The following is a 13,704-nucleotide window of genomic DNA, read 5'->3' on the forward strand; positions in this document are numbered from 1 at the left end:
GGCACCACCGAAGTAAGGGTGGCAATACCATGACCCCTCTAAAATAACCTTGACACCCCCCCCCACAACTCCCTTTTGGCTCAGGACCCCCAAATGTATAGTATAGGGTAAAGGCACAAAAAAGACCAGATTTCATGGGGGGAAACCAGATTTCATGGTTTGTGATGCGTTTTTCATGGCCGTGAATTTGGTAGGGCCTTATTTATAGGTCATTTCTGCCATATTTCTGGGGTGAGAGGGAGGCCTGCAGTTGCAATTCCAGGTGACTGACACCACATCACTATATACGTGATGAAGAAATATCCCATCTCTCAATTGTGACTGACGCTGAACTACAACAATTGACAATAATGCATTTAAAGTTAGAAAAAACTATGGGGGTCCAGCTTAACAACAGACTGTTCTCAGTCCTTGAGATATTTTGATAAAATGGGATTAGAACTGCTAGACGTGGTTATAACTAGGACAATGGATGTTACTCATCTTCATATTGTGTAACTCAAGCATTTGTAGTAAAACGTGGCAGAGCATACATTCTGTAGGCAACTGGTATAAATTGGGGTGAAATCCTAGCCCCACTGAAGCCAATGAGTTTTGCCATTTTCAGTGGGGCCAGGACTTCACCCTTAGAGGTAGCAGTGACTTGAAGATCAAGACCCTACATTTCATATTCTGCTCTACAGTTATTCTGCCAATGGCTTAAGGTTAATCCTCTTTCAAAAATTGTTAGTGCAAGAGATTAAACAATTGTGGCTCACCAAAGGACATGCACTGGCTAGAAAAAGAGTTGTCACATCCAGATATTTTGGAGAAGAAAGGCACTGCTTCCCACTACCGAAGTCTGGACTATAGGATACCTAACAGAACCAACTTGCAAGCCACTTAAAGCTTTCTATGAAAGATGCAATTCACCAGATAGTGGCAGCTAACTGATGAAGTTGTCCAGCTGTTTCATTTATCCAGCAGAAGTTGTCTCCTAAGCTGCAATAAATAATCATTTAGACTAAATGATTAATATTTAATAAATTACTATAAACATTTGAGAAGCCTTTCTGCTAAAGTATCAAAATTATGGAAACAAATTGTTTCCCTTTAATATGTTTTTTCAAATTGATGTTAAAATACCACCTTTTGCTTTCTTTAAAAAAAGATAATTAAAATGCAGAAGTTCTCCATTAGCAGCTTAGTGCTGGCACTACTGATCTATTGCACCTACAATACATGTAGGCGTGTCTTTTCAAAAGCTACAAGCGAGTCTGGGTGCCCACCTTGAAAGGGCCTGGTTTTGAGACAAGGCTGAGCACTCACTCTCTGAAAATCAGGCCCCTTTAAAAGGTCCATCTAACTGGATACCTAAAGCACAAGTCACTTAAAATTTAGGGTGTGTTTTTTTTTTTTTTTTCCTCCCAGAAAATCCATTGGCCAAAAGACAAAGAATAACAGCACAATCCCAAAGGCTTAGAAACACTGACATAATAGGCCTATTTCTCCCTTTGTACTGTGTGACTTTACAGATCCAAATATTTAACACACGAAGCAACATGGCTTCACAGTTGAAATGGGCTATATGTTCTGTGCATGTTTCTCTGGAAAGACAACTTATATGAATGGAAGTTACTAGTGAAACAATTTTAAATTCAGTTATAAAGCTAAATCCCTATGATCACTGGAGAATGGCAGTGGAGCATAAAGTTTCATTAACATGTTAAGGTTTTCACCAACTGCAGATAAAGAAAGCAGCAATAATGAGAGCACAACAGCTGGTTGGCATCCTTCCTCTTCTCTAACTTCTCTCTCTGACTTTACCTGCTGAACTTTTTAATCTTAGAAATCAAAAAATCGGGTTACCCTATTAACGTTCAGTTTATAAAATACTTTAGATTACCTTGTATTTCAGATCAGGCTTTAATATTAAATTACCACCGATGTTTTATCGTATGCTTTAAATTAACTTTAATGCAATAGCAGCTGCAGCTAATAATTCAAATATGAGAAGATTTAGAAATTCAAATTTAATGGTTCCAGAAATTCAGATCTTCACGCCACCGACACTAAATTCACCTATAAAATTAGAGGCACCATCCTGCTTAAGTGCATAACAGTATGTTGGATTGTACCTAGGTAGGTTTAATTGACTGAGTTGTAGCTGAACACTACTTTGGTGCAAACATAACTATTGAAATCACCTCTGAATTTTTAGAATACTTTAACATTTTAAAAAATATACAAATTAAAATAAACTATTCTTACATATATTTTCTTTTATATCAAAGAAGTGTTTCAGAACTCTTTACAATAACACAGTCCAGAGATCAACATGGATCATCCCTTTAGTCAAGCAATTTAAGATAATTCTGATATTATTTCCAAAAAGTTGGCTTCCTTCAACGTACAGTTCTTGACAGGACCAGTGCCTCCTCTTCATTTACTACACTGTTCATTTTATTGAAGAGGGAGAAGAACATTATATTTCAAAAAAAGGTCTCTCGACAAAGCGGGCAGGTGGATTTGTTGCTAGATGTGAACCATTTGTACTGAAAGAGAAATAGAAACATTTAAAATGTGAACATATGATGAATTTTAAAAGTGCTTTACACTTAAAACCTTACACCTGTCAAACAAAACTGAATGAAAGTGTTCATCAGATATAGTGACATATAACTTGCCAGTGAAGATGGCTACCAAATACTAAAAGGCTAGTAAAAGTTATTTTTCCAATAAGCTGTGATAAGCAACTTCCCCTAGCAGAAGCAAAGTCATATGAAATACAAATATAAAACAAAACATTAGTTTCTGAAAGATACCATCCAGGATTCTCCCTGTTGTCTGGTCTCATTTTAAGAAGGTAGGATCCACAAGTGAGAACTCTCCTGGAATTATATTGTTAGAGAAGCAGTAATTTTCTTTTGTATGGCAATACAGACATCAACCTTTTCTGATATACTCATGATTACCATTTTGTCAGCTCTAATATAGCTTACATACTGCAATTTGAACCAGATTTTAAATTTAGGCAAAATACAAACGTACACAAGACCACCTCTGGGTACTTACCAAACAGGCTGAATGGAATTTTTTCTTGCATGTTCTACAGGCTTTTTTGGGAAGAGAATAATTGGAACCATGTATGACTGAAAAACAGATCATGCAATCTTCAATGCCCTCAAACCGTTTATCCACGTTATTTTTCCACAAAGCCAAGCCTTCCATAATACTTCCATTCTAACAGAGGGAAAGAGTCACAACAGCAATCAGTGATGTGTTAACATTTTAGAACATCTCTTATTTCTATTCTAGTAACACCCAGAAGCCCCAAGCAGGATCGAGGCTCCTTTGTACTAGGTGTTGTATACATACATAGTGGGACTTGGACCCTATCCTGAAAAATTAATCTAAGATGACATGCTATTTATGAAGGGTGTGGTAAAGAGATTAAACGTACAATTTTAATGTATATAATCAAATAAAGCCATGTATTTCAACTACAATGGACAGTATCCTATAACAGATCCTTCAGATTTCAGACATGTTCCTCTCTACAGAACTTGTAGTGGACAGTGTGCATTTAAGAGCATTTATAAAGCTATTTACATTAATCCTTTTGTTAGTTTCTTATAATCACAAGTGTAGAGTGACTTCTATAATTACCAACCTACCCAATTTTAAAGGGTCTCATGTTAGGGGAAGTTTTGAGACTGTAATAGTTCATCATCCATAGATGTAGATCCTCGTATTACATTTCAGTCAACACTATATTGCTAAGATTGTTCTATCATTTTTGTGTCACTGTTTGTATGTCCTAAATTGTCAAAACCAAGGGCTTGGCCTAAAACTTCACCTGGTGAGTGAGGTACGTGCTTAACTGTAGCATCCAATTGCGCCACTGCTGAACAGCCACACCAACCCTCTTTCCACTCTCAACTGTTATTGAGCCCAGTGGGTAATTTGGCGGAAGCTGTATTATCAGTTCAATGAATATATCATCAACTGAATAGGTAGCAATCACTTCCCGAGTAGCAGACCGAGCTTTTACCTATAGAAAAACAGAAACATTCAAAAGACTGGTGAGATCTCACTTTACGTTAAACGTACACTTTCTCAAGTCTTTTTATATTACATGAAAGATCCATAATTTACAGCATATGCTTGGACCAGGAAAACAAGTGACTGACAAATATTTTCATTAAAGAAAAATGCCAACCTTTGCCATGCCAAACTAAACAGAACTGGTATCAGCCAATCAGATTGAAAGATGGCTGACAATCACTGATAAATTAAAAAAAAAAAAAGACACTAGCCAGAAGGTACCATATTGATAGTGGTCTTGCAGAAAACAGCACTTATATGGGTAACCTCTCTGACTGAAGTACATGCACCAAGATTTTCTACACTATTCCAAATACAGGAAGACAGCAATTATACAGCGAACAAATGTCATCCTACTAAACCAATACCAAATGAAATTATACTATCAATCATTTATGATAATAGAAATAAAGTCGTTTTATTCATTGTCAGAGGATCAGTCAGGTTCTGAAAAAGCAACATCTCTGCTTTGACCACTACAGCATTTTGATAAAGGTCTAGGGTAAAATCCTGGCTCCACTGAAGTCAATGGCAAAATTGTTGACTTCTACAGGGTCAGTGATTCAATCCAATCACAACGGCAAGAGAGCACTATCCTGTGATAGTTCCAGTCCACTGATATTCTCTCAGTGATCTTTACCTAGCTGGCACTTAACACAACTTACTGTATTTAATGCCTGGTTTAGAAACATTGGAGAGTTTATATTTCAATTTTTACAAGACAATTCACAAACAACTTTTTGAGAAGATAAAGGCCTTACTAACCGTCATGCCATTAAATAACTGTGTGCTAGTCTGCACAGAAGATATTTCTTGTAAAGAAAGTACATTGCTGACATATTTGCTTGTAAATTTATCTACTACATTGAAGACCCGTTTCTCACAGCTATTCCACCAAAGCCTAACCATGGCTGGTAAGTCCTTCAATGTCATATGATACACCGAGCAGGCCAAGTGTGGAATCTGAGATGACAGCACTGCTGTATCTGGGGGGGGGGAAAATCAAAAACATTTTGTCAAATATCATATAGCTGACATAGCATTGTTTCTGCCCCATCCCTATAGGAGCATTATTTTAATAATTTGATTATATTACAGAGCCTATTGCGGGCGATGGAAAGCATGCCAAAAATTCCCAACCCCTCTTGTCCATAAATGCTATCCTTCTTATGAACATTCAGATTTAGAGCTGGTCAGAAAAACTTCAACAGAACCATTTTCCCTTGGAGAAAGCAGCTGTGTCTAAACTGAAATGCTCTGCCAAGTTGTGTTCATTTTGCTGAAATTTTACCAAAAAAACCTTAATAAGGCTGAAGTTACTCTGCGTGAATAAATATCATATACATTTTTACTAACCTTTGACACCTAAATGAAGTTCTTCAGTAAAGAAAGTTTTTGTATCCTTATCTGGGACTTCAGTAGCTGGCCCTGAAAAGGCAGGGTTTTCTGGCATAAGCCTGAACAGGTGATAAAGAAGTTTATTCAGATTCTTAGTTCTTCGAAGGTACTGTGAATATAAAGCCCGCAGCTGGTGGGGGGAAAAATAAAGTATGTATGAGTCTAATAAAAAGCAGCTTGTTCTGATATGAACATGTACATGTAGAGAGGAAGGTTGGTCCAGTGATTAGGGCACTAGCCTGGGACCTGGTAGACTCTGGTTGAATTCTTTGCTCCACCACAGACTTCCTGTATGACCCTGGGCAAGCCTGTCTGTAACTCAGTTTCCTATCTTGAAATGGTAGTACTTCCCTACCTAATGGGGTGTTGGGAGGGTAAATACATTAAAGATGGTGAGGTGCTCATCTACTAATGGTGATGAGGACTATATAAATACCTATGATAGACAAACATCTACATGTAAGATACATGGAGATAAACTGATTAGGGCAGTCCAACATATAGGCTATCTGGAAAAGCATTCTGACACCAAAGTCTATTACTATCTTTTAAGTGAACTGATGGAAGCCTCATGGTTCAAGCTATTGAATTAGACTAAACCAAGAACTCAAGAACATACTGTAGGGAACAATCTTGTGTTTGAATAGGCGAGATGAGCTAAGAGAAATGGAAAAATCTAAATTTAGAATGTTGTTTTAGCTTTCTTTCCAATGAGCTGTTAACACAGAATTCATTTCCATTACATCTATACCTACAAATGTGATTGCCACAAATGAAATAGGAATCCAAATGGTTTACTTTGGTATATATTATGTATAATGTCATACCGTTTATATCACCCTTTAACAGTAAAAAAATTACATTATTTTGGACAACTTCTTAAATGGGATTTAGATACTTTATAATATGATACTAAATTTAAAATTAGGAGTCACTGATACATAGAGTAGATCAATTGTAAGAATAGCAATGTACGCAATATACCTTGTACTGTGAACTATCAACCACATTACCTTAAAAATACTGTTCCATGTCCCTCAGGTATTGATTACTGATTGAATCATAAAAGTTTTCTGGTGGCTAGTAAGGTTAACCACAGCTGTATATTTAATTAAAGACTTCCTATTTACAAACAATAGTTTGAATTCAAATTACGTATCTCTTGCAGCAAGATTGTTTTCCTTAAACGGACATTAATACACAGGTTTTACAGTGATGTCTTGCTTCCTGTCGAGGAAGATTTCTAAATACTGTAAAGTAAGCATTTAAAAGGTGGATAAATAGAATATTAATAAAATGACAATGAGGCTGCTTAAAACTGCTTACAAATTATATATTTTAATAAAATTCTTAAAGCATTATATTTACTACTCAGTGTAGTAACAGCTTTCTGCACTGCCATGTCAAACACATGAGTTCCACTGCTAGCGTAATGGCAGAGCTACTAGTGCTGTGTAAGAAATGCTCAGCACTAGGGAAAGAAGAGATCGCTATTCTCTATTCTCTGAGGGTTCTATCAGTGTATTTAGTGTTGATGGGTTCTAAAAAGAATACCATTAATTCTGCATCAGCTGAAGGCCTGAAGCCATTGAATACTTAAACGGAAGAAAAATATTAAGAGGAAACTTCAGGACCAGATGTAAACAACCAGGACGTTGGCCAGATAAGAGTGTAAAGAAAACCCACTGGGAGAAAAAACATTCATTAAATACATACTTGAGAAGAAGCTGCCTTGAAGAAAGTTAATATTAATTTCCATGTGAGAAGATATCCTAAAATGAAGCAGAACTCTTCGCTCAGTGGCTGAACAACTGCATACTCTCCAACTGGAATGCAATCTAGGATGTTTTCTAGAAAGAGTTCTTGAGTGGCAAGAACAGACATAAGAGCTGCAGGTGGTGACCTATGGAATGATAAGGCATTATATTTGCCATAGTGATGAATTTTACAAAATAAAACTTTCTTAGAACACAAAATGGTTTTATTTTTTACAGCCTGCTCAGCATCCTCTTAGTACCAAACATGTAAATACATCAAAAGCTCTCCCAGGGTTGTGAGTTCAATCCTTGAGGGGGACATTTAGGGATTTGGGGCAAAAATCTGTCTGGGGATTGGTCCTGCTTTGAGCAGGGGGTTGGACTAGATGACCTCAGGAGATCCCTTCCAACCCTGATATTCTATGATTCTATGAAATACTTTTCTCAGTTCTGCACAGCAGTATTATATTTTAATACTCCTCTCCCCTTAACTAGGCAGACCTCCCATTAACTTCTGGTAGGAAAAGCAGAATATAGAAATTGAATGCTACTATGGGGATCTGAACGAAGGACTCGGGCCTTTATTTGAATTGCTTTAACTTACATTTGGGCAGAACTCACAGTGTGCTAGTGCTGGATAAACACAATAGAAAGCACAATCCATTCTTACCACCTAGGCAAGTGATAATACTGAACTAACTGCTCCTGAAGTTTGCTTTTTGCGATGCTATACCCCATGACATGCAACAGCCCATCCCCTTTAAAGATGCAGAACTGAAGTCAAAATAGAAAAAACAACAACAACATACAATGCTGATTCCTCTTCTTCATCACCATAGGATTTGAGATCCTCATCATCAAATTTAGGCAACTCGGGCATTAACCTGTGGAGTTGAGAGGAAGGTGGAGTGAACCAGTTTTCATTTTTACTGCCTACATCATTTATCTCTTATATCAAGAAAAGCATTAATTTGTGGGCAATGTATTTATTAAAACTAGTGCAGTGTCTATAAGACACACATCCAAAACTGGTTGCTTAAATTACAGGTGCCAGAAGGCACATAAACTTGCTCAGTTTTTCCCTTTACTCATCTTTACTTTAGGAGGACTCAGAAGTCCTAACATCTATACTTCTGAGCAAGCCTAACATCAGCCTTTACAGACCTTTGAGGGCACTCTAAATGAGAGGCACAAGCTGCTATGGAGCCTATGTTTCAGGTCATATGTACCTTACAAATAGCATGAAAGGTAGCTAAGTATATGTACCACATTTCAAATTTCTGGCAGTAGGGCTGTCCAAAGAAAGTTCAGAAGAATCTTGAGAATAAGGAAGAATTATTCCCCACTTTCCTCATACACAAATGTCTGAAGAGTTTTGGTTCAAACTCTCTAGTAAAATTTACCTTCAGGCAGAGACCAAGTCAGGAAAATTTCAGCTCAACAGACAAAAGTTTTGGAAAGCTATGTATATCTGAAATCACAGGGTTAGACTGAAAACACTTAGGCAACCCTGGATTGTAGGAATATTGATACTATAGTTAAAGCACAAACACAATTCTGTCAGAAAATCAAATTACATTTTCATGTTCTTTACTAAAGTTTTTCCTTTATGTTAATACATTAGTCTAAAATTAAAACATTTATAAAATTACTCAGCATTTACACTGAATATATGTATATCAAAGTTCACTACATGTACATAAATTACCACTTAGCGATTTTTCCAAATGGAAAACTATTTTACTAGCCTCCTCACATTTCAAAATGCAAAATTTTACAGAGTTTAAAAACAGAGAGGGAAAGATCACTGGTTGATTCCTTACTTATATAGCATGTGGTAGACAGTGATTTGTACAGGTCTAGCTCGGAAGAGCAGCAATGGAGATAATGTGTTTAACAAGGTCTGTAGGTTATCTGGAAGGTTTGTTTTCTGGCCAGCAACAAACTTGGCTGGCAGTTTGTGGTTCAACAATTGGTCCTTTGAAATGTATGTTAGAACTTCACCTAAGGACTTCAGTATAGAGTTCTGAAAGGATTTTGCAGATGCATCTTTGCTTTCCCCTGTTCAGAATGGAGAAAAACAGCAAGTTACATTTGTAGCTCAGTTTGTTATGGTTACAAGTGGGTTCAATCACAGACAACTAAGGCACACTATTTCCACTTATCTAAATTATCCAATACTAAATATTATTAAAAATCGAAGTGTAATTATATATCCCTTAAATATTTTCACTGATTGTTGCTCATCCACTATGTGCTAGTTAAATACTGTCTAACAACTACATGAATAGAGCACTCAATATAATAAAGTCAAACTTAGTCTGTCATCTATTCTACTTAAAAATACCTCTACTCAGGTCACTTGTCATATCAAGCTACTACCCTGCTTGTCATTTGCCATATACTTGCCTGTAACTTTTACCAACAAAGTTAACAGCAAGTTGTGAATGCCTTCAGAAAAGAATTCCTTCCATTCACTGATCAGGTTCATCGGAAGATTTTGGATAGCCTCAGGAGTTGCTGCCTGGAAGTAAGCACTAAGGGCAGAAGCCAAGTCACAGCTGACACAGGCAAAAATTTGCACCAGTGGAACACGATAAAGCGAATGGTTTTCCCTTGTTGTCTGGAAAAAATGGCAGTAATTTCTTAGTCCTCACTCTGCTTTAAGACAGTTGTTTTATACTACATTTATACAGAGTTATAGATCACTATAGAATTTGTAGTTCATCGAGTGCTTTAAGATGTTTGATGGAAAAGCAAGCGTCAGTTATCTCTACAAAATATACTATGTGAGAATTAGTAAATAAGACAAATCTGTGCTCACGCCACTTCAAAGCTCCTGGTATTTGACCTCACAAGGTTATTTAGAAACTTCTGCTGGATCCCAGCGAAAGTAAATAAAATACAATAACTCTCCCCAGCTCTTATCAAGGTTTAGAATAATGGATTGTTTCCATTTTTACAGAATCTGTTACATAATGGTAGGCAGAAACTGCCACCAAGTGGATTCAAATAGTAATGTCTGTATCTGCAACACTAAACCTTACACTGCCAAGTAGGCCAAAACCAGAGTTTAAAAAGCACCCCCGTTCCCTCCCAAATATAAAAACTTCATTCATTAAATCATTTCCGCATTGTGGAAAACTTACATTCAACCAGAAATTACTAAAATGGTGCTCACTCCCTTGGACAAAAATCAATCCCCTCCCTCAAATTGGGCTCCTGCTTTTATTTTTATTCTGTCAAGATCCACAAAAAGTAATATAACTAACTACTGAAAATCCTCTAAAATGATACATCTATATAGCAAGTCCACAAATGTGGCTCCCACTATGTTTTGGGCTACTGTCTTTAAATTAACATCCATCCTTCCAGTTTGTAATGATACTGCTGTAAAATGAATATGTTTCTAGCCAAAGTAGAGGATGCAACCCCTGTACTTATATTATGTAAAGCACTTTCAGACCCTTCAGATGAAAGCTGCTATAAGAACATACAGAGAAAGGTATTAAGGCTTAAATATCTGTTCTTTAGCTTCCTTATTTTAAATACAGAAGAAAAAAAATACGAGTCTAGTGTCAAATGAATAGGTGTCAAATGTCCATTCTGAGAGTCCTATTTCAGGATGCAATATACTGTTTAGCAACGATGCTTATCATATTACCTCTAACCAAGCCAGCATGGAGCACATTATGAAGTCCCACTCATTGTCCATCAGTGGAGACGTGGAATATTTTAACAACAGTGGAAAGTAACGGATCATCTCTATATTGAAACCAAGCAACTGAGACGTTGCTTCTTTAAGATTGCTGAAACAGAAGTACAGAAGTTAAAACCAACCTCATTAATGCAGAGGAATAAAATATTTCTGTTCTAGCCTTAGTGTTTCCTCTTAGGCCAAATTCATATTCTATACTGGAATCTGCCTAAGTGCTTAAAATATCCTTGCTTTCTTTGAGGTTAGTTCCTATGTAAACTAATAAGTCTACATAACAGGAACAAGATAAACCAACACGCAAATAAACAAGAAGTTCTGTGATTCTAGACAGGCCACCAGCTACACATTATACTTATCTATTTGCTCAAATAATAACCTAATGTAAATCAGTAAGTTTAGTAATTGAAACTACAGTTTGCATTATACTCCAGGACACAATTAAACATGGGTTTACAAGATTTAATGATTTCCTGTAGCCAATAAAATATATGAATGAATCACAGAGTTTAGTTTCAAGTGTGAGCACCTGGGTGCGCAAATCCCACAAGTTAATGCACGAATTGATACACAAACACCTACAACGATTGCCTACTTTAAATGCATAATGCAGGCACAATGAAATTCTCTTGCCAGTTCGTCCCCATTTCATGACATCATTACACAGATCTCTTCAGTAAACCCAAGATGGATGAACTTCAGACAAATGAAAGTATTTCTTCTCTGCATGTTAAGACTTTGGTCAGATTTTCAGGCCCAGATTTCTAAAATACAGGTGCCTGAAATTCACCTCCCAAGTCTTTATTTAGGTATCTAAATAAGTGATCTGATCATCAAACTGCTGGGTATGCAGAAGCTGCTAGACGCTCAACCCTTTTGAAAATCCCGCTATTTATTAAGGTTCTTCATCACGGATGTAACCCCCAATCCTGAAAAGACGTATGCATGTCCTTAACTTCAAGCATCCAAGTAGTCGTACTGAACGGGAACTTTAAAAAATAGATTTTTATCTTTAAACTCTTTGTCCTTCTAAATAGACTGTTTTAAAATACATAATAAGATTTGGCTATGTTAAGTTATAGCAAAGTTACCCACCAGCTGAAAAGGAAGCTGTCCTCATTATCATTTCTCCATGACATAATGATTTTTAATATTCCAGGCAGGAGCTCTCGACAATCAATGCTTCCACTGTGTAAGCAGGAGTTTAAAATGGCAAGATATCCAAAAGCTCCTACAATACATATGTAAAAAAGCACATATAACACGTTGAATGCTCTTGAATATATTCATGTATTTATTAACAAGACAATGCCAGCACAGGAAAGGAAAAGTGCATATCCAATTACTACTTTTTGTTTGTATCTGACATATACAAACATACAAAAACTTATTCTGGACAATATTTAGATTTCTCTTATTCTTTCGGTAGTTAATCCAGTATTACAATTAAATGCTAGGATAAATTTACACAGTTAATATAAAAGTGATTAAAAAATGCAAACTCAGGTTCCAACAGCGCATTTATCCTTTGCAGCACAAAACAAAGAGTAATAGGTTAAACCAAGGGTGGGCAAACTTTTTGGCCCAAGGGCCACATCGGGGAATAGAAATTGTAGGGTGGGCCATGAATGCTCACAAAATTGGGGTTGGGGTGCGGGAGGGGGTGTGGTCTCAGGTGGGGCTGGGGATGAGGAATTGGGGTTTAGGATGGTGTTCTGGGCTGGGACCGAGGGGTTCGGAGGGCAGGAGGGAGATCAGGGGTAGGGTAGGGGTGTGGGCTGGGGATGAGAGGTTTGGGGTGCAGGAGGGTGCTCCGGGCTGGGATTGAGGGGTTTGAAGAGCGGGAGGGGGATCAGGGCTGGGGTACGGGCGTGGGGAGAGGCTCAGGAATGCAGGCTCTGAGCAGCGGTTACCTCAAGCGGCTCCTGGAAGCAATAGCATGTCCCTTCTCAGGCTCCTATGCGTGGAGCAGCCCCCAACCCTGCTAGAGCCGGAGCAGGCCACGCGGCTGCTCCAGGAGCTGCGTGTTATGGCCCCTGACCCAGCGCCCCGGCTGGAGCGCCGGAGCAGGGCTGAGCCGCGTGGTGCAGCCACGACCCTGCGCTCTGGCCGGAACGGGGCCAAGCGGCATGGTGTGGCTCGCAGGCCAGCTTAAAACAGCTCGTGGGACGGATCTGGCCCGCAGGCCGTAGTTTGCCCACTCCTGGGTTAAACTATATATTTAATGAGATAATTTGGAAAATAAAATATTACACATGTGCAACATGCAGAAACTTGACACTTATGTTAACTGTGAACCCTTATTACTGCATTAATGTATTTTTTCCATTTAAATTTCCATTTTAAAAGAAAGAAGAAAATATGCATCTACACCTTCTGGAGAATAGGTACATTTTTTACAAGCACCCATACCAATGACGTGAGCATTCCATTAACTGCACCATTTATATGTGCACGTCAAGGAGCATACACCTCACACAAGATCTGGTGCTGTATTTACAAGAACTTTACCAGCTCTTTCATGCAGTGAGTAGAGTACAGACTCAATGGGAAACTCGTTCCTTGACAAATGTTTAGAACTGGGCAAACATTCCTTGGCCAGGACCCTTTGGAGAAATAGGATGGGGCAGAATGGGACATGTGGACCAGCGGAGCTGACTGGGAATCTATTCTCCTCAATCACAGAGGAGTGTGCCGAAGAGACACATGGGGATCTCCTATACAACTAGGGAATAGTCTGAGGACCCA

General features: G+C 37.9%; 1 protein-coding gene across 1 annotated transcript in view; it reads right to left on the reverse strand.

The window, feature by feature from the left end:
- Positions 1 to 1,993: 1,993 nt before the first annotated feature.
- The window catches only part of LTN1 (listerin E3 ubiquitin protein ligase 1), a 42,523-nt gene continuing 30,812 nt past the window's right edge, over positions 1,994 to 13,704 (reverse strand). The window contains exons 20-30 of the mRNA XM_034793307.1: positions 12,052 to 12,187; positions 10,906 to 11,050; positions 9,651 to 9,864; positions 9,065 to 9,302; positions 8,051 to 8,125; positions 7,201 to 7,387; positions 5,443 to 5,614; positions 4,852 to 5,072; positions 3,839 to 4,033; positions 3,055 to 3,222; positions 1,994 to 2,534 (exon numbers count right to left, since the gene is read on the reverse strand). Coding sequence (XP_034649198.1) covers positions 2,472 to 2,534; positions 3,055 to 3,222; positions 3,839 to 4,033; positions 4,852 to 5,072; positions 5,443 to 5,614; positions 7,201 to 7,387; positions 8,051 to 8,125; positions 9,065 to 9,302; positions 9,651 to 9,864; positions 10,906 to 11,050; positions 12,052 to 12,187 — 1,814 coding nt within the window. The 3' untranslated portion in view covers positions 1,994 to 2,471. The remainder of the gene's footprint in view (positions 2,535 to 3,054; positions 3,223 to 3,838; positions 4,034 to 4,851; positions 5,073 to 5,442; positions 5,615 to 7,200; positions 7,388 to 8,050; positions 8,126 to 9,064; positions 9,303 to 9,650; positions 9,865 to 10,905; positions 11,051 to 12,051; positions 12,188 to 13,704) is intronic.

The sequence above is a fragment of the Trachemys scripta genome, chromosome 1 (assembly GCF_013100865.1).
Source record: "Trachemys scripta elegans isolate TJP31775 chromosome 1, CAS_Tse_1.0, whole genome shotgun sequence".
In the NCBI taxonomy this organism is placed as follows: domain Eukaryota; kingdom Metazoa; phylum Chordata; order Testudines; family Emydidae; genus Trachemys; species Trachemys scripta.